The sequence below is a fragment of the Balearica regulorum genome, chromosome 21 (assembly GCF_011004875.1).
Source record: "Balearica regulorum gibbericeps isolate bBalReg1 chromosome 21, bBalReg1.pri, whole genome shotgun sequence".
NCBI lineage: Eukaryota > Metazoa > Chordata > Aves > Gruiformes > Gruidae > Balearica > Balearica regulorum.
In genome coordinates, this window is record NC_046204.1 from 6,802,158 (window position 1) to 6,827,165 (window position 25,008).

The 25,008-nt window shown below is 53.9% G+C and overlaps 1 protein-coding gene across 6 annotated transcripts in view; it reads left to right on the forward strand.

The window, feature by feature from the left end:
• The window catches only part of KAZN (kazrin, periplakin interacting protein), a 224,325-nt gene that overhangs the window by 193,743 nt on the left and 5,574 nt on the right, over positions 1-25,008 (forward strand). For 4 of the 6 annotated variants that reach the window (XM_075773157.1, XM_075773158.1, XM_075773160.1 and 1 more), the window contains one exon: positions 19,820-20,011. In XM_075773157.1, coding sequence (XP_075629272.1) covers positions 19,820-20,011 — 192 coding nt within the window. Of the gene's footprint in view, positions 1-13,415; positions 13,725-18,217; positions 19,318-19,819; positions 20,012-25,008 lie in introns of those variants that run through there. The other 2 variants (XM_075773161.1, XM_075773162.1) reach the window with 2 other exon arrangements.

The following is a 25,008-nucleotide window of genomic DNA, read 5'->3' on the forward strand; positions in this document are numbered from 1 at the left end:
CCAGCGCTGCGATGGTGGAGCAGAGACATGAGAAGTGGCTGGAGCGGATGCTGGTTGTCTGATCCTCAAGTCGTGTGGCAGTCCTTAAAATACCAATATCCCCCCAAGGGCTTCCCTTTTGCTCCCCAAAACACAACTCCTCCGGGCTTTTGGAGAGAGATTCCTGTATGTAAATCTGCTCGTGTTACTGTTACGGGGTGTTGGAGGCTTACAAATCCCCTTGAAGGTATACCTGGGGGTCTTGATTGAGCCCAAAAAACGATGGCTGCTGAGGAGGGCAGAAAGGAACCTGCTCCCAAACAGATGCAATTTCCAGGGAAAAGCTGGTTTTGGGACAAACCCCGTTCTCCTGCACCCGGTCGTAGTCTCTTGTAAAGTTGAGGAGTGCTTTGTGTGGTGCTGACCCTTCCATAACCAGGCTTAAGGAAACAAATTGCTCCAGGTAGCTTTATTTGTGACCCTAGATTCAAAAAGAAAAAGATATTAAAAAAAATATATCTTTTAATCAATTGCAGATAACTTTCTAGCAGCAGAATATCACAGTTGCAATTCCCAGGGGCATCTTAACTGAAATAACCACGTTGAGCATCGCAGGTAACATCCAGTCCTGCCCTATTTATAGCTGCAGAGGCAGGGGAAGTTTCTTTTGGACTCGTTATCTCTGGAGATGCTGCCTGTGATGCCGTAAAGCTGACCTCGGCTCTCCGGGGATCCCTCCGGCCCCCAGCCCACGGCAGGCGGCTGGGACCGCAGCTTCCACCCCGGGGAGCTGCTCGTGGGGACCGGCTGCTTTCTGGACGGCCAGCTCAGTTACTTCCAGTAAGAAAGGGATTTTATAGCATTTTAACTTTGCAGATGGGCTGGTCCGGTGCAGCTTATGCGTACTTTTCTGCTTATAATTAACCATGGTCACAGGACACCTAATATCCAGGTGTCTGTGCCCAAAACTCCCAGCGTGCAGGTTCTGCCGTGCATTTCTTGGGGCTGTGTTTCGACTTTCTCAGCAGTGCTTAGGGCTGCCAATGCCTGGAAAAGCTGCCTTTACTGAATTCCCCTTGGAGCTCCTGCTTTCCTTCCCCGGCCGGAGTTGGATCAAATAATATCTTTCCGCCACGCTTTGGAGATAAGGCAGGAGGCTGAGCAAACCTGCCGCTATCTCTGTTTTAATTTTTATTTGCAAATAGCGTTGAGCCAATGCCTCTCTGCCCGGATCAGCTCCTCTTATCGGAGGGATTATAACTGGCTCACTAAACAATATAATCCCTGTATAACCCCCAGCAATCTTGCGGGAGGATTTTGCAAGTAGCTGAAGAACAGAGTAAAAATCTGACTGTAGGATTAAATTGGTATAAAATCAAGCTTGTATCAGACCACATGTGTTTAAAAAAAAAAAAAAAATAAAGTGTGTGTATAAATACAAGTGACTGTATTTCTGCTTTATTCTGAAGTGATCCCTTGGCGGCTCCCGCCCGTGCAGAGCCTGATTTACGGACGCAGCAACTTGGAGGCCCGTAACAGTGTGCGAGTTTGGGACTTGAGGTGTTGAAAGCGTTTGCTCTTGGGGCAGTGCTGCAGGTGCAAGAGCTTTAGGTGGAAATACTGTCGCGTTTCTAGGCCGTCTCTTGCCGCGGATGCTCTGGGGCTGTTCTTCATCCGCATCGCCAGTCCCCAGCCCCTGGGATGAGCCTGGTCCGTGCTTCGCTCCGGCACAGTCTGCAGCTCTCCCAGGCAGATATATTTGTGCCTGGGCAGATTTTGTTTCAAATCTGCTTTTTTTTTTTGTTGTGGGTTTTTTTTTTTTTAAACTTTTGAAACTCAGTGCAGAGTTTGCCAGCAGTTTGTTTTTTGCTTGCTGAGTGCTGGTATTGAATGTGAGTGGGCAGGCTGGGTTACTGAAGAGGTTTTGGTTTCCTTGTTGACCGTTCACTCTTTTTCTTTCTGTTTTATTTTTTTCCCCTCCAATAAAAGGAAATCGATAGCAGCGAGCAGCACCGAGTAGCTGTGTGGTGCACGATTTGATTCTTGTCCCAGGAACTGGCTGGGATTATCAGTTGTCTTTGCACTTTGAATTTTAATAGCATTAACTATAGCGTAGTCATGTTATTTTAAAATCCCGTCTCAAGTTGCCTTTGTAACGCAGCAGCAGATACCGCTTGGGTTGTGGGTTTTGTTTTTTTTTTCCTCCCTCGCCTGCAGAAATCGCAACCAGAATTAAGAGACAGATTTTGAAGGTTAAAACTTCCCAGATTGTTTCCCTCTCAGTTGTCATTTCGGGACGGTTTTGTTTTCTTTCCGATTGCATCAAATATTTGTAATCCTGCAGGGACTGTGGTGCGAGGGTGAAGCTTGCTCAAAAAAAATAAAGGGATTTTTTTTTTTTTTAATCCTTTCTGCAGCATAACTGGGGGGAAATTGGTGAAAAGAGCAGTAACCAAACGCGGCTCAACTTGGCAAGGGTTGGGGCTGTGCTCTGCCTCTCCTGATGCCTGTTACCTGGGTATTGGAAGCATCGCCTGAGACTTTTATATTTAGAAATATTGAGCTGTCAGATGGAGACATTTTTGCCCAGCCTGACTTTTAGATTTAACTTTATTTTTATATTTTTTTTCCCCCCTTCTGGTCTTGCAGGCATCCCCTGGGAGAGGGGACTTGGCCAATGTCCTGTCCCAGCACGCATAAGGCACAAAACAGCTGAAATAAAATCTCCCTCTTGCTAAGGAGGAAAAAAAAAAAACCCCAAACAAACTTTGAATAATTTTGAGCCTTTCTGGGTGCACTCTGCATGGGGTGTTGGGTGTCCGAGTGTGTGAACGACCAGTCGTTTCTTTAATTTTTCCAGTTTTAAACCTAATACCCAACGCTGACCCTGGGATCAAGCACGTCTCGGGCTCCAGGGGACCGCTCCGGGCGCCGCATCGGCCATGGAAACTCTTACCTTGCTGAGGGTTTAGGGCACGGTGACCTAACGCGTGGCTCTAACCCGGCTGAATTCCCCCTCCTCGATGCTGTTGTGCAGGTCGCTCCGGACTTTGCTGCCTGTCACTGCACACAAGCCCGGTTTTTCCTGAAACGCCTCTTTATTTCATACCCCCCTTGCGAACGCCCCGTGCCTGGCGTGCCTCGCGGACGGAGCTGGGCGTCCTTTTCCCACGCGCCGTGGCTTGCACCAAGTTAGATGCGTTGCATTTACACGTGGCTTTAGTTTTTTTTTTTCCCCTCCTCCAAATCCCCAAGTTCCTTTGGTTATATTTTTTGTTATTATTGGCCTGATCTTTTCAGTACAACGGTATTTTTTCTGGGGCAGTGCCCAGTGCCGGGCACAGCTCGGGAGAGGTCCTGTGAGGGCAGCGTAGAAAAGGTGCACGACACTGAAGCCTTTATGTGAATAAATAGCAGGAAACAACATCTTTTTTGTCTTGCTCAAGTAATGCATTGAAAACCCATACTTGAATTATTATTCTTGATCACGTTTGGGTTTGAGTTAATACGATTGCTTCTTGGGTACCTGTCTCCTAGGATCATTTATTACTATTTTCATTTTCTAACTCTAGCTATTTGAAAGTCACGGTTCAGGTTATAAAGTGTATTTGGCAGAGAGAAGGGTTCCTTTTATTTGCTTTGCTTTCTGAGCCTCTGCAGTACACGGTGGGGGAAAATGCAGAAATCTTTTCTGTGCCAGGGGAGGGTCGTGCACTTTTATTTCTAAGCTGAAAGCTGAGATTTTCATGAGTCCATTTGAGTTAAAAACCTGAAGTTTTCAGGGGAGGGGAAGAAGAATCTAACCCAAATAATTACTGTGTGACTTGTGATGAAGTAATGAAAACGGGCAGCTCCTGTTGCTGCACATCTCGCTCCAATAACCTCTCTCCTCTTTACTCCCGGCATAACCCCCCGTTGCACCCCTCTTCCCTGGTACCCCTTGTTCTTCCCAGGCGTGCGCTGCGCCCCAGCGCCGATGCTGGGATCATGGAGGATGTCACATCGGAGCCGGGATCCCTCCCTATCCCCTGGCCGCCATCACGTGCGAGAGCAGCGGAACCCATAAAACTAGAAAGGGCTTCGAGGGTTTTTGCACATCCGCCTTATAACCTCACCTAAGCGCTGGATGTCTCCTGGGGAGCTTCGAAAAGGCATTTAATGCAATTTAAAAATCAAACGGATCCTTCAGCTGCCTTTTTCCAGCCATGGCGCGATGTTTGCGTCCGTCGGGAGCGGGTGCAAACGCCGTGTTCTCCTGGAGCTTGACGGCCTCGGCTGCTCCGTGCTCACCCGGCGCTTTGGTGCCGGAGGAGTTGCGATGCTCGACCTTCCCCGGGCTTGCTGCGTGTCCAGGTAAAACATTTCAGAGCATGGCTTCATCTGGGTGGAAATAAAAAATAGGAGTGGTTTTTCCTCTGCTTAGCCTGGCTTCCTCACGTGCCAGCCTTCTCCGGGATGCAATTTTCCATCGTAACAGGTGGAAAATACTTCTCAGCAGTATTGATGTGGAGCGTATTCCATGGGGATCCAGCCCTGGTCTCCAACCTGATGCTGCCAGAGCCTGGGCTTCTGCTGCCAGCTTTGGCGTGCATCTCCTGTGGCTTCTGCTGTTCCTTTTTGGGGTTGGGTTTGGTTTAAATTTTGATTTTTATTTTCCCAGCTCTTGGTTTGCCTGGTGCGACGCACTGATAACGTTGTGAGAGCGGCTGCCTGCCGGCTCCGGGCGCTGCGGCCGAGCTAAGATTAATAAAAGGCTGTCGCTTTTATTAACTTTGCAACCCAGTGCGTTATTTAATTCCAGACAGGCACCAAGTGCAGCCCTCCAAGCTTTAAATGGCTTTTTTGCCGTTGTGCGTGCGTACGCATGCAGCGTTATGCTGCCCATCGCAACGCTCCGTTGAGTAATGCTGCAGGTATTTCAGAAAAAAATAACATTTTTGCTAGCGGTTGGTGTTTGGCTCCCCGTTTTCAGCCTGTTGGTACCAACTGGGGGTCTGTTTGGTCGTTTTATGGGGGGGGGGGGGTATTCCTTTCCATGCAGTCAGGTCTGCCGTGATATTTGGTGTGGTGTAAAGTTTTGGTGTTACGTGAGTGGTTGAAAGCCTTCAGGCATTTGATTTTTTTTATTTTTTTTCCTACACCTCCTGGCAGGGAAAGACAAACTTTGCTGTGAACCAAGTTTTAATAAACATCGTTTGGAAGTTCAGTAAGTGGCACATAAATAAAATCTATCTCCCTCGCTGCTTAGGCACTTGGAGAGACCTACAGGTTTGTTTTTCTTTTATTTAAAGGGGGGGGGGGGGGGGGGAGCTTTTGGAAATGGGGCTCTGAGTCACTTAAGACGCGGGAGCAGGGATGCAGCTGGGGAGCGTCCCGGTTATGCGCGACACGGGCTCAGCCCACGTTCACCCTCGCCAAGGCTTTTAAATCGACGTGAGCCCCTTAAGCATCAGAACTGGGGACAGTTTTCCTGCTGTCGGCCCGTAACTCGCCGTTGAATTGATGGGCTGTTTTAGCGGGGAAGAAGCTGCTCGGTACTGCCCTGCGCTGTGCTATCCCTCTCCTTACTGCAGTGCAGTTATTTTTATCTATTCTATATTGTTCTCGGTAGAATTATTCTGCCCCCAGCCTGTAGATAAGGGCTGTTACTAAATGAATTTGAGCTCTTCCTTGAAGGTTAAATCGCCGCCTTGTAAGTTGGCGAGGAAGGCAGGGAGATGCTTTCTCTCTTTCCCCTCTGCGAAACGCTCGTGGGCTTCAGCCCTGACCTGGCAATTTTGTTGAGCGTTACTTGAAAAAGGCAAATAGTGGCTGAAAATGCTGCCCGTTAGTCCTCTGAAGTGGCGGCTCTTCCTGAGCCCTTTCTTATTAAGATGCCCGCCTGGGTGTCAGCTCTTGGGTGGGACCCTGCAGCACCGGAGGAGGAGGTACAGGGATTTTAAATCACAGATTTGGGAAAGCTTCTTGCAGGTGTCCCCGGGAGCGTTCCCGTAGGATGCGGGTCACAGCGGAGGGATGTGGCATTTTTGGGTGCTCCTCAAAAACAAAGTGGCAGCTCGTAATCCCCCTCGGAGCAGCGCAGGGGTGTAATTTTGGTGAAGAGTGCCCCGTTCTTGGTAGCGCTGTCGCGGTGATGCTGGTGCTGCAGACTGGCCCAGCCTCGGGTGTTGGCAGCTTCTGCGGGTGTGAAATACCTAACGGCAGCAATACGGCCGAGGAAAGTGCCGCTGGTCTCGTCCTGAGACTCCCCTTCCCAAAGTTTGGCGTGGAACGATTAGGATGGAAAAATCCATAGCAAATGTGACTGTTGGCTGCTCTGCCTAGAGATTAATTTTTCAGTTGGCAAGTGAAATGACAGTATATTTAGTACCGGCTTTGCTGACGAGGAGCGGGTTGGGGATTGGAAGGCTACCGTGGGATAGGGCGGATGGTTAATATTAGGCTGTATATCCCTGGAGGCTTCCCCTCGAGTCCTGTAGTTGTTTCCCCATTATTATTTATAGCTCAGCTGGAAGGGCTCGGTCACTTACTCGTCTGCACGAGCCTCTGCGGCTCCCGTGCCCTCGCTCCATCGCGCCGGGCGGCTGCAGGGGATGCGGGGATCCCGCCCCGGCCGAGCATCCCTCCGCAACGCAGGGCGATGGTTTTTCTGCAGGTCCTTTTGTCGGTGGGCCGCGTTGGTTAACAAACACGGCTGCTGCGGGTTTTTAGAAGCTGTTAGCGTGAACCATTAACTCTTGCTTTTAATTATTCAGGTTGCCTCTTTTAAATTTCTTTTTTAAGTGGAGCTAATAGGCTTTGCAGAGGAGGCTTCCAACCACAGCGGTTCCTCCCCAGAGGAGCTCTGTTTGTGCATCGCCAGCTAATCTCTTTTCTTCGTTAGCCCTTATCTTCCTCTAGCTGATTAATTGCTTGCAATTGATTTATAAATATTCTGTTGATACACGCAGCAAATGGGAGGGGAACGGGATACGTCCGGGCACACGGGGTCACTCATCCGCGCACCCCCCCAGGGTTCCCGAACCTGCCTTGCAAAGCCGAGCGACGTCAGCCAGACTCTATTCCTTTTCTGCAATTCCTGCAAGCACCCAAAAATTGTCCTGTAGCGTCATTTTTGAGTCTTTACTGACGCCCGCGAACAAACCCCGTCGCTTTGCGTGGCGCCAGTCGAATAGCCGTCGGGACGTTGGGCACCGTGGAGGGCACGCTGAGGTGGGCTTTGTTCTTCACTGGTGGGAAAGAAGGTGCCGGCGTGACGCAGGTTTCCAACTCCATCGGTGCATCGCAGCCACTCCCGAATCTGTGTCTGACCCGCGCGTGGCCCCAAAAACGTGATCGGGTGAAATGTTCTTAGCTCGCAGCTCTGGAGGTGCGGGAGGGGACGTGAGCGGGATGTGGCTGGGCTCTGCCCTCCCCGCCCTGCACCGCCTGGTCCCGTGCCTGGCGAGGTTTTGGGTGTAAAGCAGCAGGTTTTGGGTGTAAAGAAACAGGGTTTGGGTAAGTTCTGTTCCTGTGGATGAATGCGGCAGGTTGCGTGGGCAGCGGGTGTCGTAAAAAGATGTTTTTCTGTGCTGGATTCCCTGATATGCATGCGTATATTGCTGGAGTGGTTAATGAAGAGGGATCATTAGAATTGGTTATTTGAAACTCTCTGGAAGCTAAAGTGCAGCTTTGAAAAAATAAAAAGCAAGCATAACATCTGGTGGGTAGAGATAGTGTCCAAACTGGGAGGTGAGCTGCCTACCTTCAACCCCAGTAAAATCACGCATGTCACTGAGAATGCAAAGTGATTTTTAGAAATGGGAGCACGTTTCTACGTACACATAAATTATTAACCTTTCCTGGTAGGATGCTTTTTTTTTTTTTTTCTTCCCCCTGTTATTTCTGTGAGTGCAGCCGGTTCCCTGCCGGTGCCTCTCGGGCGCGCTGAGCTGGGTGGCCCTGGGGACACGATGGCCCTGGGTGGCCTTGCAGTGACGTTCCTGGCTGTGCGGGGCGGGTGAGATAAGGCTTCGTGCGTGGCGACGCTGCAAAACTCGAGCAAACGTTTGCAAAAGTTTGAAACCTGCCACGCAGCTCTGCCCTGTTGCGGGTTTTGTTGCTGTTTGATTTATTAGAATTTTGATTTATTATAACTTATTATCTTCCTCGTTCGCTATAAAGTGGCTGGTGGTACAGGCACAACCTCAATGTATAGCAACTTAATTATGTGCTGCTAATTAGAGATTGCCAATCGAGCGGGCTGCTTTAGCAGCCCAGGCTGCTGCTTTATCGTGTGTTTGCAGGAGTTGTGCAATTTCTTTGTCATCATATATGGTAATATATTCGCTGCAGTATGACATAAGATGAAGTTCAATGAATAATGTAAAACCCAGAATAACACTGAATCTATATTAGATGTGCTTTTGCCCCCAGCGTTATTTTAAAAAGGAAAATATTGATTCTGGTGGGGTTCAGCGGTCCAAAGCTCTCGGAGAGCCCACGTTTCACTGATCGATACCCGAGCCGGGTGGCCGGCGTGTCCTGTCCCCTCCGTGGCTGCAGATGGTGGGCTGCTCCTCGTCTCCCCGCGTGCTCGTTAGCGCTGACGAAGCTGAGGAGGATGGGAAGGAGTCGGTGATGTTTTCCGCTGGATCCAGATGTGGCAGGCAGGGGCAGTGAGTGGTGGGACCCAGATGTGGCAGTGGGCAGCGGGACCCAGATGTGGCAGGTGGGGGCAGTGGGCGGTGGGATCCAGATGTGGCAGTGGGCAGCGGGACCCAGATGTGGCAGGTGGAGGCAGTGGGCAGCGGGATCCAGATGTGGCAGGTGGGGCAGTGGGCAGCGGGATCCAGATGTGGCAGGCAGGGGCACAGTGAGCAGCGGGCTGCTTGCCAAGGGCCCAGCGGAGGTTTTGGATGCGTGGCCATAAGTGATGTAAATACAAACTGGTAATGAGCCCGGAAATTAGGTTTTTGGGGTTTCATTCCCTTCTAACCACTCTCCGAAGCAGAGGTGCTCGGCGCCCAGGATGGAGCAGGACAGGCTGTGCTGGGGTTTAGGTGCCAGGTAAAACAACCCCAACATCTCCCCCCCGCCCTGCCGTTACTGTCTTTGAATGCTAATTAGGATGGATAATTTCTATTTGTTTTCTTTTTTAACCAAATTCCCCCTTTTCTGATCTCTATCATTTATTTTTGCGGGCCATTATCTTAGTCTCATTACAGCCTTTTAGCATTTGAATGAAAATATCGTAAGGAAGCCAGAAGTTGTTAGGCATAAAGTGTCTGTGATAACAACCATAATTCTCATGATAAAATAAAAAACACAACAGAAATAACCATGATGAGTTCAGGAAACTGTATCAAATGAGATTGCAACGGGGAGCACGGGAACCGGCCCGATGATGTTTGTCCTTCACTCATTAGGGGTTTTTTGCCGCTTTACACTGGAAACAGCTTTTGCAATGTTATTTTAAAGAAGGGGAAAGCCATTCTGTATGGCCTGGGTAGAGACATTGAAAAAATAATAATAATAAAAAAAAAACAACTTTGGATTTTTCTCTCCATTGAGGCTTTAATTAATCAATGCAAAAACTCTCGGCAACGCACGTGCAATTTTTGGGAGCTTAAAATATTCCGGCAGTGCTGGAGGAGGAGGAGGTGCCAAGCGGTGGCAAGTTCCTGAATGAGAATTACTCTTACGGCCTCTCGTTTTGGAGCCAGCTCCATGTTAGTTAATCCTTCGCCTCACACGCTGTTTTTCAACCTCGCTGCTGTTGATTTTTAACTCGGTAAAAGCAGACGGAGGCTTCCCGAAGCGACTCCGAAATTCCCAGCCGAGCGCTCTCCTCCGTGACAACACCAATTTGTCACCAGTGAAATGTTTGACAAAAATGTGTCATTTTTGAGAAAAGTTTTCTGTGAAAGAAACACCTGGGGAGGGGGGAGAAATCAGCTCTGTTTCGAAACATCTCCTTGCTTCGTTATCTTTTTTTTTTTTTTTTTTTGAGAGACAGGGAGGGGGTTTCCACAGGCATGTGGAAATGTTTTACCAAGTTTTCCTGGAAGTAGGTGGCATTTTGGTGCAGGAGACCTTGTAGGGGATCTGGTTTTTCTGTTCCGGTCTGTGGGATGTGGTTTTACGGACAGCTCTGTTCTCCAGGTCAGATGTAGCTCTGCAAGGACCAGCTCCTGTCCAAAGGTACGTAGATGCATCGCTGACCTTCTGCAGAGATGCTTCTCCCCAGGCTTGGGTTATTCAGCAGTCACTGCAGGTGCCTGTGCCTTCAGGGCAATAATATACATCAACATCCATATGGTCAAGCTGCATTTAATCAACCACCAACTGCCATTAAGTGTCTCGGTGAGACCAGTGCCTTTGAGTGGCGATGCTGACGTGCTTTTTGACCCCAACTTGACACTCTATTGCAAGTCTCTGGGCGGCTTCCGCCCTTGTAGGCGATGATGTTGGGATTTTAAGCCCGACCTTGAAGGAGCTGGGAGATTTTGGTGGTGACCACCTGTAGCCGGCTCGCTCCAGAGTCATAACCCTGGTGGGATCTCCAAGCTTGGGAAGCCAGAGGTGCAGGTTTGTCCTCTGGCGGAGGCTCTCCAGTTTGGATCAGCCCCTTCTTGCCCCATCTGCAGGGACCTTCTGGGCCAGGCTTGGGTGGGAACGGTCCCTCCTGCCCTGTCCCTGCAGAAGGGTCTTGGCTAAGGAGGGCTGAAGGGGGCCAGCAGCTCCCCCTGGGATTTGGGATGAAGGGCCAGACCCGTCCCCAGTGCAGGCGGCAGCTGGGATCCACGGGAGATGGCTCAATGGACAAAAATACTCCCCCGGCCTCGTCTTCCTCCCGCACGGGGCCAGTGTCCCTGGCCAAGGCATCCGGTGTGCAGCGAGCAGCAGCACCCTGCGCCCGCGTGCACGGACGAATCTTTTGTAAAAGCCACTTACGTGCTAATTAGCAAAACTGCCTCATGCAGGAATATGGGTGTCTGGGGTTGTGTGGAAATCCCAGTCTCCGATACCGGCTCCATTATGGACCTCTTCCCTCCCAGCCTCCCCAGGAAAAGCCGGCTCTCGTCAGGGCTGATGCCTTCGGCATGCGTTGTCTCGGGAGGGGACACTGTACGAGCAAAGCTCCCTGTCGTGTCACCTCCCTCCCGGCCGCAGCCACCACCGGCACGCGGTAACAGGGTGCTCCAAAACAAGGAGAGGCCACCCGGACCCCCAACCCCAATTTTAACTGCAGCCAAAAGCGCGACCGCTGCCCTACACGCTCGGAGCCCGGCTGCACCGCGCAAACCCAGCCGAGGCAGCCACCACCTTTTAATTAACCGGCACCCTTTTTCCTCGCGCTTCCAAAGGGGTGGTTAATCAAGCAGGAAGGGGCAGGGGAATCCCCTGCAGGCAGCATGGCTGGATTAAAGAGCAGCACCTCCAACCGCATGCGTGCGATGGGGACGAGGACGGGCGCTGCGGGCGTGAGTAATGCGGCTTGGTCCACCGTGAGTCAGCAGGACCGAGGACGGGAGCCCAGCCCAGCCCTCCCGCTCGCTCACCGGTCTCCTCTGCCAGGGAGGAGCGCGGCAGGTCGGAGGAGGCTCCCAGGAGCTGTTTTTGGGGAGCTTGGGGCTTGTGCAACGCCCGTGACGTGGAGAATCTCCTCCCTTTGCTTTGGTTCAGTGGCATCGCTGCTCTGCGCCTTCCCGTGCCGCGGCAGGTCACGCCAAGAGGTGCACGCTTACCTTCCCACCGTGCTTGTTTGTAAAGCAGAATTAAATCAGCGGGTGCTCCCAAACCCGGCGGGGTTTCCTTACTTGCGTGAGGTTGCTCCGGCTGCCGTGGCGGTGGCGTCCCCGCCGCATCGGGAGCTGAGTCGGCACAGGCGGGCGCGCTCCGACTTGATCTCCGGGGAGGGGAGTTGTGCAAACGGGGAGCGATGGGAGGTGGCACAGCGGCCAAGAGCAGAGGGTTCGTGAGCTTCAAGGAGCCGAGGCTGGTGATGGCAGAGGTTGGGGCAACGAGGGCGTCGCGTCGCCCCGGGCTGCCAGCGATGTGAGCGGTCTCAGCGCCGGCCCGTTGTGTGCACCGGGGCTTGTTGCAATGAGAACCGTGGCTTGTTGCGACACAAAACCAACTCCCTTTGCCTTCTCAAGCCGCTGGCAAGGAAGCGGCAGGGTAGGGAGGGGAGCGATGCCCAGCGGCGGGGCACGGGGCTAGTGAGGACCTGGTTTATTGACCCAAGCTCATTTGATGTATACGACGGCCATGGTTGTGTCTCTTCCTAGCCGGGAGCAGCTCGCTCCTCCCACAGTTATGCTCTGTCACCCACTTCCCAAAAATGTAAAGGCCGACGCATGCAGGGCGTGCCTCAGTTTCCCCATGCCTAAGATGCTGTTGCTATAGGGCGGGGAGCTGGGTTTGCAGCGGCTGGCGGAAGCTTCGCGTGCTGGGTGCTATTGGAAAGCAGAATATGATTTAAGTTTTGGGGTTTGGTTTGTGTTTTTTTTTCCATCTCAGACTGTGTTTTTTGAACTTTGTGCAAGTCTTGCCCTCCTGGGCGGAGCGAGAGGTGGGTGCAGGCAGCGTGCTGGGAGCTGCTTGCGAAGGGTCCCCGCTCTGGGGCAGCGGCCACCCAGCCCTGGGCACTGTTCATCCTCGCTAGCCCAGGTAGCGACAAAGAGACTGGCACAAATTCGTTAGCCCAAAGTGCCTCTGCCTGGTGGTTCGTCTCCTTGGCGGGGCAAATAAATGTAAAAAGTGGGTCTGCTGTGGAGGGCTTGGAAACGCGTGGCCCGGGCAGCTGGAGGAAGGCAGGTAACGGTGCGGCGTGTACCAGAAGGAGAGAAAAAGCAGCACCCGGGCAACCCAAAAAAGCTCTGGGTTTCAGAGAGTTTGTTTTTTCTGGTGTACGTTCGTGCAACTGTTGTTGTAGCAAACCAAGCGGCCCCTACTTTCTCGCTGGGTTTGGCCGCGTCCCCGCTCACCCCATCCTCCAGGTCCCCCTCGCTGCGGGGCCAGTCGTGGCGGTTTGCAGGGGGGGGAGGCCGCTCTGCCCTGCAACCGTACAATTGCAACCTGTCCGGACAAAAATAAATATTAATCGCATTACAAAGAATTTCCCTGCGCGCCTTTGCCTTGCAAAGGAACGGCTCCCACGAACCGGGGGGACGGGGCCGCTTTGCCGTGCGTTACCTTCCCCGTGCCTCAGTTTCCCCGCCGGTTGCGGGGCGGGGGGGGGGGGGGGGGCCGGGCCATGGCGGGGCTTTATCCGCTCGGTGGGGTGGCGGCAGGAGCGGTGACCGGCGAGAGCCGGGAATCATTTCCGCCGCCGGCCGGGCTCCGCGTTCCTGCGCTGCCTTTTTGCTCCGGGGCGGCGGGAAGAGAGCTCGCCTGCTCCGGGCCCCTTCCACCTTCCAGCCTGGGCTCGGCGGCGGGCAAAGCCACTCCTCTGCCGCCGTGACATCAGGCCGGGGAAGCTCGGTGACCGGCGAGAGGTCAAATTCCCGGCACAGGTAGCGCCGGCCGTACTTCCGCGCCGTGCCGGGGAGGAGCCCGCCCGGGGACACCCCCCCCCCCCAGCCCGACCCTGCCGTCCCCCGCCATGAAGTCGGAGCAGGAGGAGAGCAAGCCGGGGACGTGCCGCTGCGAGCGGGGCTTTGCTCCGCGCCCGGCCTATTGTCCGGGTCCCCGGGGACGGCGAGGGGCGGCCGGGGACGATGCGAGGGGCAGGGTGCTGTGTCCCTGCTTAGCCCACGCAGGTAAGGGGGTCTCCGGGGGGAGGGGGGTCCTGCGGCGTGGGAGTGGGGACACGCATATACACACACACACACACACACACGCAGCCCGGCGGGCATTTCTTTCCCTCGCTTTTGTGCCGTTCTAACTCGCTTCCTCCTGGGAGAAACAAAACAACGCGGGGCGGCTGGCGGGCGGCCTCGAAGCTGGAGGGTGGCCGTGGGGTGCCGTGGGGTGGGGTGGGGTGCGGTGCCGTGGGGTGCCCCCACGCCGAGGGTGAAGCTGGGGGGTAGGGGCCGAGGGGCTCCAGCCCCCCCCCCCCCCGCGGCGGTGGGGTCCGTGGTGTGTCACGGAGGGGTCGGAGCGTGTGCCGGGAGGTCGCAGCCCCCCCCGCCCCCCCCGGCTGCTTTTAAACCGCCTGTGCCTGCGAAAGCCTCCTGCACCCCCCTGCCATCCTCCTGCACCCCCCTGCCATCCTCCTGCACCCCCCTGCCATCCTCCTGCACCCCCGTGCCCGCCTCCTGCACCCCCCTGCCATCCTCCTGCACCCCCGTGCCCGCCTCCTGCACCCCCCTGCCATCCTCCTGCACCCCTGTGCCCACCCTTCCCCGCCAGGCCAGCGGGCAGGACAGGTTGATGCCGGGTTTGATTTCCTTACATTTGCTGAGAGACACCCGCCAGCGAGTGGGCTTTGGCTTGTTGGGAATAATCCCCTTTTTGGGGTGCGGGGGGAGCTCTGCGGGCAGGTGGTCTCTGCGTGTCCGGCCCCGTGGCCATCAGCAAGACGGGTGCAAGCGCTGCCGGTCGATGGCGTGCGGTCGGTGGTGCAACTGGGGGGTCCCGTCCTGGGGCTGCGACCGTACGGAAGTGCCGAGGCCGAGCCAGCGTCTAACGTGGGAAATGCTCAGAAATGGTGTTTGCAGGGATTTATGTCCCTGGGGTGAAAACTTTAACCTGAACTTGCTAAGGAGCGTCCGTGCCCGTGTCTCCCTGCTCTGGCACCTGGCTGTCACCTAGCCCTGTGCCTGGCGATCCCCGGTTTTCCGCCGGATTACCGCTGGCGGAGATGTGCTGAGAGGGGAAAACCATACGTAACTGTACGTCATGCAGGCTGCTCGGGGGGAGCGTTTGGTGGCACCTTTCTGCGAGAGACTCGGGTCCCGAGCTGGGGAGCTGCTTAGTGATCAAAGGTGATGAGATGCTCCTTAAAATTATGAGCTCGACTCATCCCTAGGGCTTGAATCTTTGTTTTCTTCTAATAATGTATTTTATCCTACAACCCTTCTGTCTCCTATCCGAGGACAGAGGTGCATGTAGGCATATATTTGTGTATATGTATATAAAAAATATATATATTCCGGGCCAAAGCTCTGTGGGAGGGATGAAGGGAGGAAGGGTTGCACCGTGCTTTTGACAGGTGAGGGTCTGTTAGGTGTTGCCGTTAGCGCAGAGATTTTGCATTTTCCCGTTTTGCCCCTTTTTTCCCCCCCATTTGCATCTCTGTGCAGGTGCTGTGAAATCACCCTTTGGGCTGATCCCCCGCTGACTTTTAGCACTTGGGCCACGAGCGAGCCTTTGCTCTGCCTGCTCTTCGCCCCCACGGTCGAGACGCCGCTGTCGCATCCTGGGACACGCTGGAGTCTTCCGGCTGTTCTCTTGCCGACGTCCTGGATAAAAAAATAAACCCTTTGCCCAGCAAAGCAAAACCCATCTTGCCGATAAACTTGCAAAAGCGGCACAAAACGCAGCTTTCGCTTAAGACACTAATTCTACCAAGATAAACCTTGTCATTTATACTGCATTCATTTTTAATATCTGCTCTCCGAAGACAGAAATGCGCGTACGGCAATGGTGTCAGCTCAGTTACGCAGGGAAAAAAAGGCTTTTAGATCGATGTTTTTAAATGGATGCCTGCTCCGAGGCCAGTAAAAGGCTTTGCTGCTGCGTGGCCGGTGGATCTGCTCCCGAGAGGAGTCCGGGATGGGATTTGCAGGAGCCAGAGTGGAAACTTCAGCCCCAAATACTGTCTGGAGGTGTTCACTGCAATTAAAATAAAAAAAAACCAAAAAAACAAAAAAAAAATTGCTTATTTATGTTGTTTGTTAATGCTAATCAGTGCTTAAAGCATAAAGGATGCAGAATCTGACAGTGTCATGGAAGTTTAATGCTATCAACTGAAATATAATTAGCAGCCAATTATTTCAGTGTGAATGGTAGTTTTCATCAATTAGTCCAGGAAATGTTTAAATTGCATTAATTTCACCGCTGCCCGCTTGCGGCAGGTTTGGAAGGGGCTGGAACGAGCCGGCGTGCCACGGAGCTCGTCTGCGCGATGGATGGGAATTGCAGTGTGCAGGCAACCCCCTCCAAAAAAATAGGTTAAAAAAAAAAAAAGGAGGAAAAAATAAAAAAGTGCAAAAATGCTGGGGAAAACTGTGTTGGGGAAGCTTTCTGCATTGGGCTCGTCGCATTTGGGAGGCGATTCCTAATGCTAAATTTAACGTTGCGCCCCAAGAGAGCAATGCTTGCAAGGTTGAACTGCCAAAACAAAAATGTTTTTTTAAAATCATTCTATTCTCCGGATTGTACTTTTGCATCGTGTTTCCGGATGCGTGTGGACCCCCTCGCGCGGGACGCGGAGCCCTGGTCCCTGTTGGAGAGGGCTGATGCTCGCTTCCAGCCACGCGCAGCTCCTCCGCGGCTTCCAACGGAGGCGCAGACCCAGCCAGCTCGCAGGAAGGCATATGGCAATCCCCGCTGAGCCGTCTGTATGTGGAAGAAATAGAGGCTGAAATGAGGTTTCTGAATAATTGGCCCTATTTTCCTGGTTATTGGAACTTTTCTGTAACATTCACGGAGAGCTGCCTGCAAATGGCGCTTTTCGGATCGTTTATTTAGGTGCTTAAACTTGGCGTAGCAGCGGGGACTTCCCTCCCCCGTTTGAAAACGAAGTTAAAATTTCCCTCTCGAGCCAAGTTGTTCTTTTAATGCAATTTACGCAAAGAAAATTGGCTTTCTCCGTAGGACCCTCGACCTGGAGACGCCGGTTAAGATGGGATGGAAACTTGGAGGAGAGCGATGGCGAGCGGATGCTCCATGCCGGGGGGCGGAAAAGTGCTTTTGGGGGGTGGGGGGTGTTGGTGTGATTTTGGTGGATGAGCACATGGGGAAATGTCAGAGCGGGGTGGAAATCCTGTATGCAAATGAGGGTAATTACAGGTCTAAGGCAGCGTGTGGGATCGCTGCTTGGGTCCAGCCCCAGTCTTGCTGTCAGCAGGCGCTACAAAGAAGCTGGATATAACGCAAGAAATTGCCTGTTGAGTGGTTTCCAAAGGAAACCGAGGAGAGCGGGAGATGCTGTAGCTCCCATCGCTTCCCCGAAAGGCCAGCTTCTTTCCCGGAAAACCCTTTAAAAACTTGCCGGGAAGAGCGCGGAGGGTTTGACTTGCCTCGAAGCCCATCCCTGGTTACTCCAGGGAAGACATCGGCAGCGAGCCGGGAGGGAGTTGGGAAGAGAGCGAGGACCGCAGCATTTTGTGATGCGTTAACAGATCTGACGGCATGTCTTTCGCTGTGTGAGCTTAGCTGAGAGATGTAGGGGTTTTCTTGTCAAACCTCGGCTGCGTGGATTGTGCTTTGCAGTTTTTATTTATGTATATATCTGTATATACAAAAAATGGGTTGTGCTTTGCAATATATGTATATATGTAGGAAAAGAGATACGTATTGCAAAAATAGAGATGGATTGCAAAGCACAACCTGTTTTGTGTACGTGTGTATATATATCTTTTTATATATATATATAAAAAAAAAGTAAGAATCTCAGGTGTCTGGCTGATCCTGAGTTCAATAATTCAGGTTTCTCCATAGACTTCGGCTTGCGTCCGGCCGCCGGCGGCGTGGGGAGCGCGGTGTTGCATTTTCCTTTCCGGGTTGCGTCTCCAGCTTCTTACAGATCTTGGATTTTCAGCTTTCAGTAGCTTCTGCCGGTATCGAGAGCCGAGTGCTAAGCTGGGCATTGAATTGCCTTTTACTGCATGCTTTGGAGGAGGAATGCTTTTGAGTTGTTTTTTCACCATTTTCTACCAGGCACCGGAGGGGAACGGCGCAGTTTTGGGGAAGTTGCCTTGTGCAGTGCTTTGTAGAAAGGAGCTTTGTAAGAAGCAGCTGCAAATCTGCTTTCGGGCCACGCCAAAGGACTCCTCCGGGATTCTGTGCTGCAGAAATCCCCCCCTGGACCACCCGTCCTTGGGCTTGTTTCCCTTCTCCCCTCCCTGGAGGGGTCCCTGGGGGGCGGAGGAAGTTTCCTGGGTTCCCTCTGAAATGCCGCAGTTTGCAGAAGTGCGGTGGGATGGGTTGCCCTTGTTCAGCCCGCCCTGCCTCCATCCTCCTCTGCCCGTTAATCGTTTGCCAGGGAATATCCCGCTGGATCTCCTGGGTGAAGCAGCTTGTAATGAAAGGTCAAAAGGAATTACCAGGGGGGAAAAAAACGGGTTTTCCGTGGCCGGGGGGAGACGCTGGGTGGGTTTTGCACGGTAAATATCTCACCACGTACGGGTGCCTTGCTTCCCCCTCCCGGTTCCCCAAAGGCTGGAGGGGAAACGCTGCGTTTCTGCAGCCCCCGGGGAGGGGAAGATGCCTTCGGCCTCGGCAGCTCCTCGGTTCCTGCTTTTCGCACAGCTTTCAAAAAAGCGCTTTGGACTGCACCAAAATCCCCAGCCCGGAGCTCGACTGTTCCTCGTTAGTGACTTTATTGCTAAATAATTTACAAAATGGGGCCTTGCCAGTTTTCATACGGGAAGCATTTCAAGTATGCAAACCAGATTTTATGCCTTCCTGGTGCAGCTGCCGGCCGGGCCGGGGGGAGCCGCCTCTCCCCGTCCTGCCGCCGGCATCGCCTCCCCTCCTCGCTTCGCAAGCGGCGGCGGAAAGGAAACGGCCCGGTGCACGTGCGCTGGCGATGCCGAGAGGTGCCGGGGAGGGGGGGGGAACCTTAGCAAAATAGAAGGGGAAACCCCCCTGTAATTCCTGCCCAGCCACTGGCCCCCAGCTGGGCGATACTCGGTGGCGATGGGGGAAGGACCCAACCGCAGCAGCTCGGAGAGGGAGCATTTATTTTTCATTTCTATTTTCTTCTTCCGGTAACTGTAACATGCATGCCAAGGGATTTTATTTTTTTCTCCCCGGGTCTAGGGGCACAATGCAAACCCAAAAACTCGTAAGCCCCTTTGGATGGGTAACTGGTCTTCTCCACGTGTTCTCAAAGGGGGATAACAGAAAATCAAACTCTTCACGCGCTGGCGCAGGTCATTTTGGGTCGTGATATCTGGCTCGTATGGCGGATTGCAGCAGCGCGTCCGTGGCCAAAAAGTGGTTTGCAGGAAGAGGATAGTGAGGGGAGACGAGGGCAATGGGTGCGATGTGGAAAGAGCAGAAAAGCACTTTATTACACTAAGCAGTGGGTGCAGTTATAGGGAAGGAGGTTGCTGGAGCTTCTCCGGGTGCAGAGGGGACCTGGGCTGGGGTGTGCTGGGATGCTCCTGGGACGCAGCTGCTTTTGAGGAGCATTGCGGTCGCTGGGCATAAATCTGAAAAATTCAAGATTCTGGTCTGCAGGTGAATCTGTCATCTTCCCCTTTCCGGTCTGAGTGGTTTTGTTGAATTTTGTAGAGTGCTCCCCGAACACGTGGATGGCTGGGGGCAGAGCTGAGGGGTACGTACGGGGCGTGGTGGGGCCGGGCAGCCTCTGCGGGGCACTGGCCCTGTGAGCAACCCCTCGGGGAGCGGTTTGGATGGGGACGTGGTTCTTGGTTGGTGGTATCATTATGTATTTTTTTCTAATGGCAAAACTAGAAACCAGTACCCAGTGGAGGTCCCCTCCCTCCCAAATGCCTCCCCATCACATCCCTCCCTCCTCCTCCTCCTCCATTCCCAGGGTGCTGCGAGCACCCCTGCAGGCTTTGGGCTGTGCAAAGCAATTTTGCAAGCGGGGTGCGCGTGTGTGTGCGTGCGTGTCACCCCAGCAGCGTTTCCCAGGGGTCTGAGTTGGCAGCGGGGGCGTGGGGCCGTGCCGGGAGCCGTCGGTCACTTCCTCGCATTGTGTCTCCTCTTCCTCCAGCGCTGCTGCGGGAGGAGGTGGCCCAGCTGCAGGAGGAGGTTCACCTGCTCCGGCAAATGAAGGAAATGCTGACGAAAGACCTGGAGGAGACGCACGGCAGCAAGTCGCCGGAGGTGCTCTCGGCCACCGAGCTGAAGGTGCAGCTGGCGCAGAAGGAGCAGGAGCTGGCGCGCGCCAAGGAGGCTCTGCAGGGTAAGGGCTGCGCGTCCCTCTCAGCACGCTCCTCTCCCCGGGACCCTCGAGTTCCGAGAAGTTAATTAACGAGGAAGGGAAAAGCCGTCCCTTTTATTTAGACTGCGCAGTGTCTGTTCACTGTGTACACGTGGCGGGGGGTGTGATTGGAGGGCAGCGCTCCCCGGGACGCCCACCCCCCCTCCCGCTGTCCTGCCCCGGCAGTGCGGAGCCCGGATGGACGAGGGTGCAACGACAGGCTGGGAAACGGGGTGTGGGGGAGCGTTTGCAGCATTGCAAAGTGATTCCTCCACGGCTGGCTGTAGGCTGGAGCCAGGAGAGCAGCTGAAATGCAGCTGGAAACGTTTGCGAGGTGGGGGCGGGTTGGATTCGAGTCTCTCGGAATCTTTTAGGAGGGAAGCAGTGAGTTTCCTGGTGAGTGCAATTTTCCTTATCCCGCGTGGAGTTTCCCGGAGGGCTGCAGAAAGCAGAGGCAGGGGCTCCAGGTGACGTGCAGGGGCTCCTCCTTTCTAAGCGTGCGGATTTGGGTGTTGTCCTGCAGCGGTCAGGGCTGGGAGCTGCACAGCGAGCTCGCTGCGAGCCCCAGGACCTGGCTGTGCAGGGCAAAAAATGCAACATTGCAGCTTTTCCTCCCCAAAAACCGAACTGGCGGTAAGTCCAGGCAGGACGGTTTGTTAGCCGGAGCCGGGGGATGATCCTGAGCAGGGGAGAGCTCTTGTGCGTCAAACCTTGGCAGCGCCACGGTTCTAAATATCATCTCAAATCCCCAACATACCGTGTGTAACTTCCACTTGTCAGCTCGCGTTTGCGGATTATGAAGAGTGGCTGTCAAAAGTTTTCAAGCTCAGAGATTGAGCGGCGGTGGGAAGCGGGAGTCCCAGCAGGAATTGGGGCAGGGAATTGGGCTGAGGCTGTATTTGGGTGGGGGGATTCTGGAAAAAGAAGAGAAAAAGCACCCCAGTCTACGTGCTTTTTATTTTCTTGCTCCTCAATTTGCAAAAGCATCCGTATGAATTAGTAACGCAGCACAAATAGCTTCAAAGTCTTGCCCCCCGTCCCCGTGCCACCGGTGCAGCCTCCAGCAGCAGGAAATGCTCTGGGTTTATAAAACTGTAATTGGAGAAGAAAAACATTAATTAGAGAATATTTGCTCTGTGCGGACAGGGAGGGGGAAGTGCTGATAAATGCAAAATACAGAAAAGCAGAACTATTTTAAGCATATTTGCAAAAAAAAAAAAAGAGTAATAATAAGTCATCTAAGAAGCTGTAGTGAGGTCATATGCACTTCTGTGGAGGACAGTACAGAGAAAAAATGAGTTTGGCTTGAGAATCACGAGTATTTAAGGAATATAAGGTTGGCTTTTTATTGGGCTTTTATTGGCCGCCATACGAGCCGCTGGGATTGGTTTTCCAGGAGCTCTCTGCAGGTGTGATGGCTGGGAAGAGGGAATCTCAGCTGGTACTTGGAAGGGCTGCATAACAAGCCTGTTAAAATCGATGCTCCTTCCCTCCTCTGCAATACTGGAAAGCTTTTGCATGATTTGGAAAAGCTCGCCGGGCTGGATCCGGCCCCGTGAGCCGGGCTGGCGGCGCTGGGCAGCAGAGCAGGCTTCGTGCGGCGGCGGATATGGATGGGTAACGTGGAAATGGGATCAGCAGCTGGGGCGGGGGGGGTGAAAAATAATCCTTTTTTCCTTTCCGTGAAAAATTGTCCGTAAAGAAAGGTAGCCAAAAGGGGAGGAAACATGGCAGTAACGGTGCCCGGTGAATGGTTCTGCCAGGAGAAACGTGTCGGCTGCTAGAGGCACTTGGGGAAATAAAGCTGTGGGATAAGGAGCTTGGGGAAACCTGGATGTGCTGTCCTGTAGCTCAGAGTTTGGTCTTGGCTGCATCCCGCAGTCGGGGAGCATCTCCCGCGACCGCCTCCCACCGCGCGGCGTGCATCGCTGCAAAGCCCCGCGGTCCTCGCCGCAGGATGCCTCGCGCCTGGCAGCGTCGGCATCCCTGCGCCTGCAGCGGCGGGTGACCCGCGTTGGGTCGTGTGTAATGTCATTAGCGGATAAATTACATGGAAATCTGTCATTGTCGCTGGCACCGAGCCTGGAAGCGCGATGCAGCCAGTTCAGATAGATGTCGGCTCGCCGGGCGGAGAGGGTTTGCCGTTGGGGTTTACTTTTGGGGGCACCGGCAGTTTTAACAGCCTTCGTTTTGCACGACTGCGCAGGGTTTGGTTCGTGATGGTCTAGACGGAGGAGGGTGGGTTTGTCGTCCCTCCCAGCAGCGCGTTTCCAGCCCTTTCCGACAGCGGGGAGGGTAAAGCTGACGATGAGCCCGTGCGGCATCTTCCCCGTGCTGTGCTAACAAGCTCTTGTTGCGGAGGGAAGGAGCGGAGATCTGGAGCAGCACAGGATGCTCTGCGGGAGTAACTCAAGTAGTTGCTGTATCCTTGGCAGCGTGCGCTTTAGGCATCTTTATTGCTCCTTTTTCTGGGCTAATTCCATCTCTTGCACTCTTTTTTTTAATTGATTGACATCCAAATAAAATCCTGTAGCGCTACATCCTCTCATTCTCTCCTCCTTTGCTGAGGCTGGGACTCGGTATCGTGCTGACAGTGTTAGTGCAATTGTATTTTCCCCGGCCCCAGCTGGAAAGGGATGGATGTGGTCTGGATTTCTGATGTGGAAATCTCCGATGGGAGAACTTGCAGACAGCTTTATTACTGCTGGGTCCTGCTGCGGACAGGGGCCGTGCCCGAGCGCCTGGAGGACTCGAGGAGCCTCTTGGCCAGGTAACATCTATGAGCATGTGGGCTTGTGGCAGAAACCCCATTTCTGGGAAGGTTTATCCAATATGCTGGAGCTCGCCTGCGGGATTATCACGCGGAGAGCAAACCTGGTTTCTGTTTCCTTTTCGAGTGCCAAGGTGGAAACCTCGGGCTGGCTTTCCCCGCTGCTTGGGAAGCAACTTCACGTCTGCTCCGCAAACGGGTTGTAGCCCAGTCTCCTCCCTCCCAGACCTCCCGCTTGGAGTTGTGACCCCATGGGGACGGCGTTTGGGCTGGGACAAGCCTCCTGCAGAAACCCTCAGCGCTCCCGGCTGGCTGCAGCAACGGGGTGGGCGGCAAAGGGACGGGCGGATGGGTGGTGTCCCAGCCAAGGAAGCCCTCTCCGCCAAAGGGACGTGGGGCTCCGTACAGAATACCCGCTCTGCTCCTTTGCCGACCCCCCTTAAACTCAGCAGAAGTCATTGACCACCTCGTCGTGACCATGGCGGCTCCTGTTTGGGTAGCCCTTGGCTTCGTAGCAGGGTGTTTCCAGGCGAATTCCCCCAGGCAAATGCCGCCTCTAATTATTTCCTGAAATTCAACGTTGTGCTCGAGTTTCCTGCCTGCGCCGTACCTCCGCACGCCCAGGAACGAGTGCCGGCTCTGCCCAACGCTGCGTAACGTTGAACATCTTCAATGGCAAGGTCTTCTCTGCAGATGGTGACGGCTGCGCCCGGGGAGCGCGTGCGCCTATTTAATTACAAAGCAAGGAGCGGCGCTGCGATTCCTGCGCAGGGCTGACCGATTTTATGGGTTAGTCATGGTGACAATATTGAATTTCATGGTTGGGATGGAGAAACAGGAGAAATTAAGTGAATGTTAATGGGACAGGATGGGTTTAAGCGTTCCTCTTGCGCGGGGCATCACGGAGGCTTGAGCGGTGCCCCCCGAGGATGTCTTCCTCCGCGTTAGAAACTAAGCATGTGATTCAGTAAGCAATGGAGTCAGCTCCGATTCCATTCCTGGCATGAAAATCCACATTGCGCGGGGTGAGGGAAGTACTCGCAAGCGGGTGGGAGTCACAGGGAGCCGCTCTGCGGAGGGTCGGAGGTGGGCTGCGGCCGCTGCCAGCGCCCTGGCTTGTGTTTGGGCTCTGCAGCTTCACCTGGGAGCGAGAAGCCAGGCAGAGACGCTGTTGTATGGCCTGAACATAGTCGTTTTTCATCAAATATCACATTACTGAGGCAGGCAAACTAATTATTACACGTTCGTCCTCCAAGCAAACCTGGGCTAGATGGTGCGACCAACCGCCGTCTGATTTTCCCTTAGTTCGATATTACTAATTTTGAAAGGGGGGTGGTAGGTATAGCAGCCCCCATCTTAGGCAGGGCGATGCCTGGTGTCAGCGTGCGGTACCTCATTCCCGTCCCAACGCTGTTAGATGTTGGGGCCAGGCAGGGCCCGCGGGGTGGTGCCACCTTGGCCGTGGCATCGCTGGGGGGTTTCAGCCGCGCTGCTGCCCCGGGCAAGGCTGTGTCAGAGTGATTAGATGTCAGCTCGTTAGGTAAAGCTGGAAACAGGAGGTGCTTGGGGTGTGTGGGGGGGTTGATTTCTAATTGTTTTGGCGGCCAGAGGCCCCCAGCACGGAGCAGGTCCCGTTACCGCTCTGCGTCCATCATCCTTCTCCCGAAGGAGCGATGCTCGGGGGACGGATCGCGTGGCAGGAGGTGGAAGCTCAAGTAACGGGGGCGCGAGCCGACCTTGTGCAGGATTAACGGTGCAGGCGGGGATGTGGGGGGGTGATGGCGAGAGCTGGGGGGGGTTCACGCCGCCGTTCCCGACCCGTCCTTTCCATCGCTTGCTGCTGAGATCCCCTTCTGCTTCTGCCATCCCCCTCCGCTTCTGCCTCGTGCTTGGAGTGGGAGGGGGAAATAAATAACGTGAATAAGCCGTGTGAGATGAAAAACTTTCCACTCGTGGAATGAGTTTAGGATTTCTCGCTTCTCTTGTTATCTGGGGTTTACGAGCGGGGCGGAGGTTTTGCCAGAGCCCACCGTGCAGATGGGCTGCGGAGAGTTTATTTAGATATTCCTGGGGGGCTGGGATACAGAAACCTGGCCCTGCATCATCAGATGAAAGAAAGAAGCCACTTCACCTCCTGGGATGGCCCCGATGGCCATCGAAAACCCACTTTATTCCTCCTTGGCTGCCCCTGCTGTCATGCCATGGATTG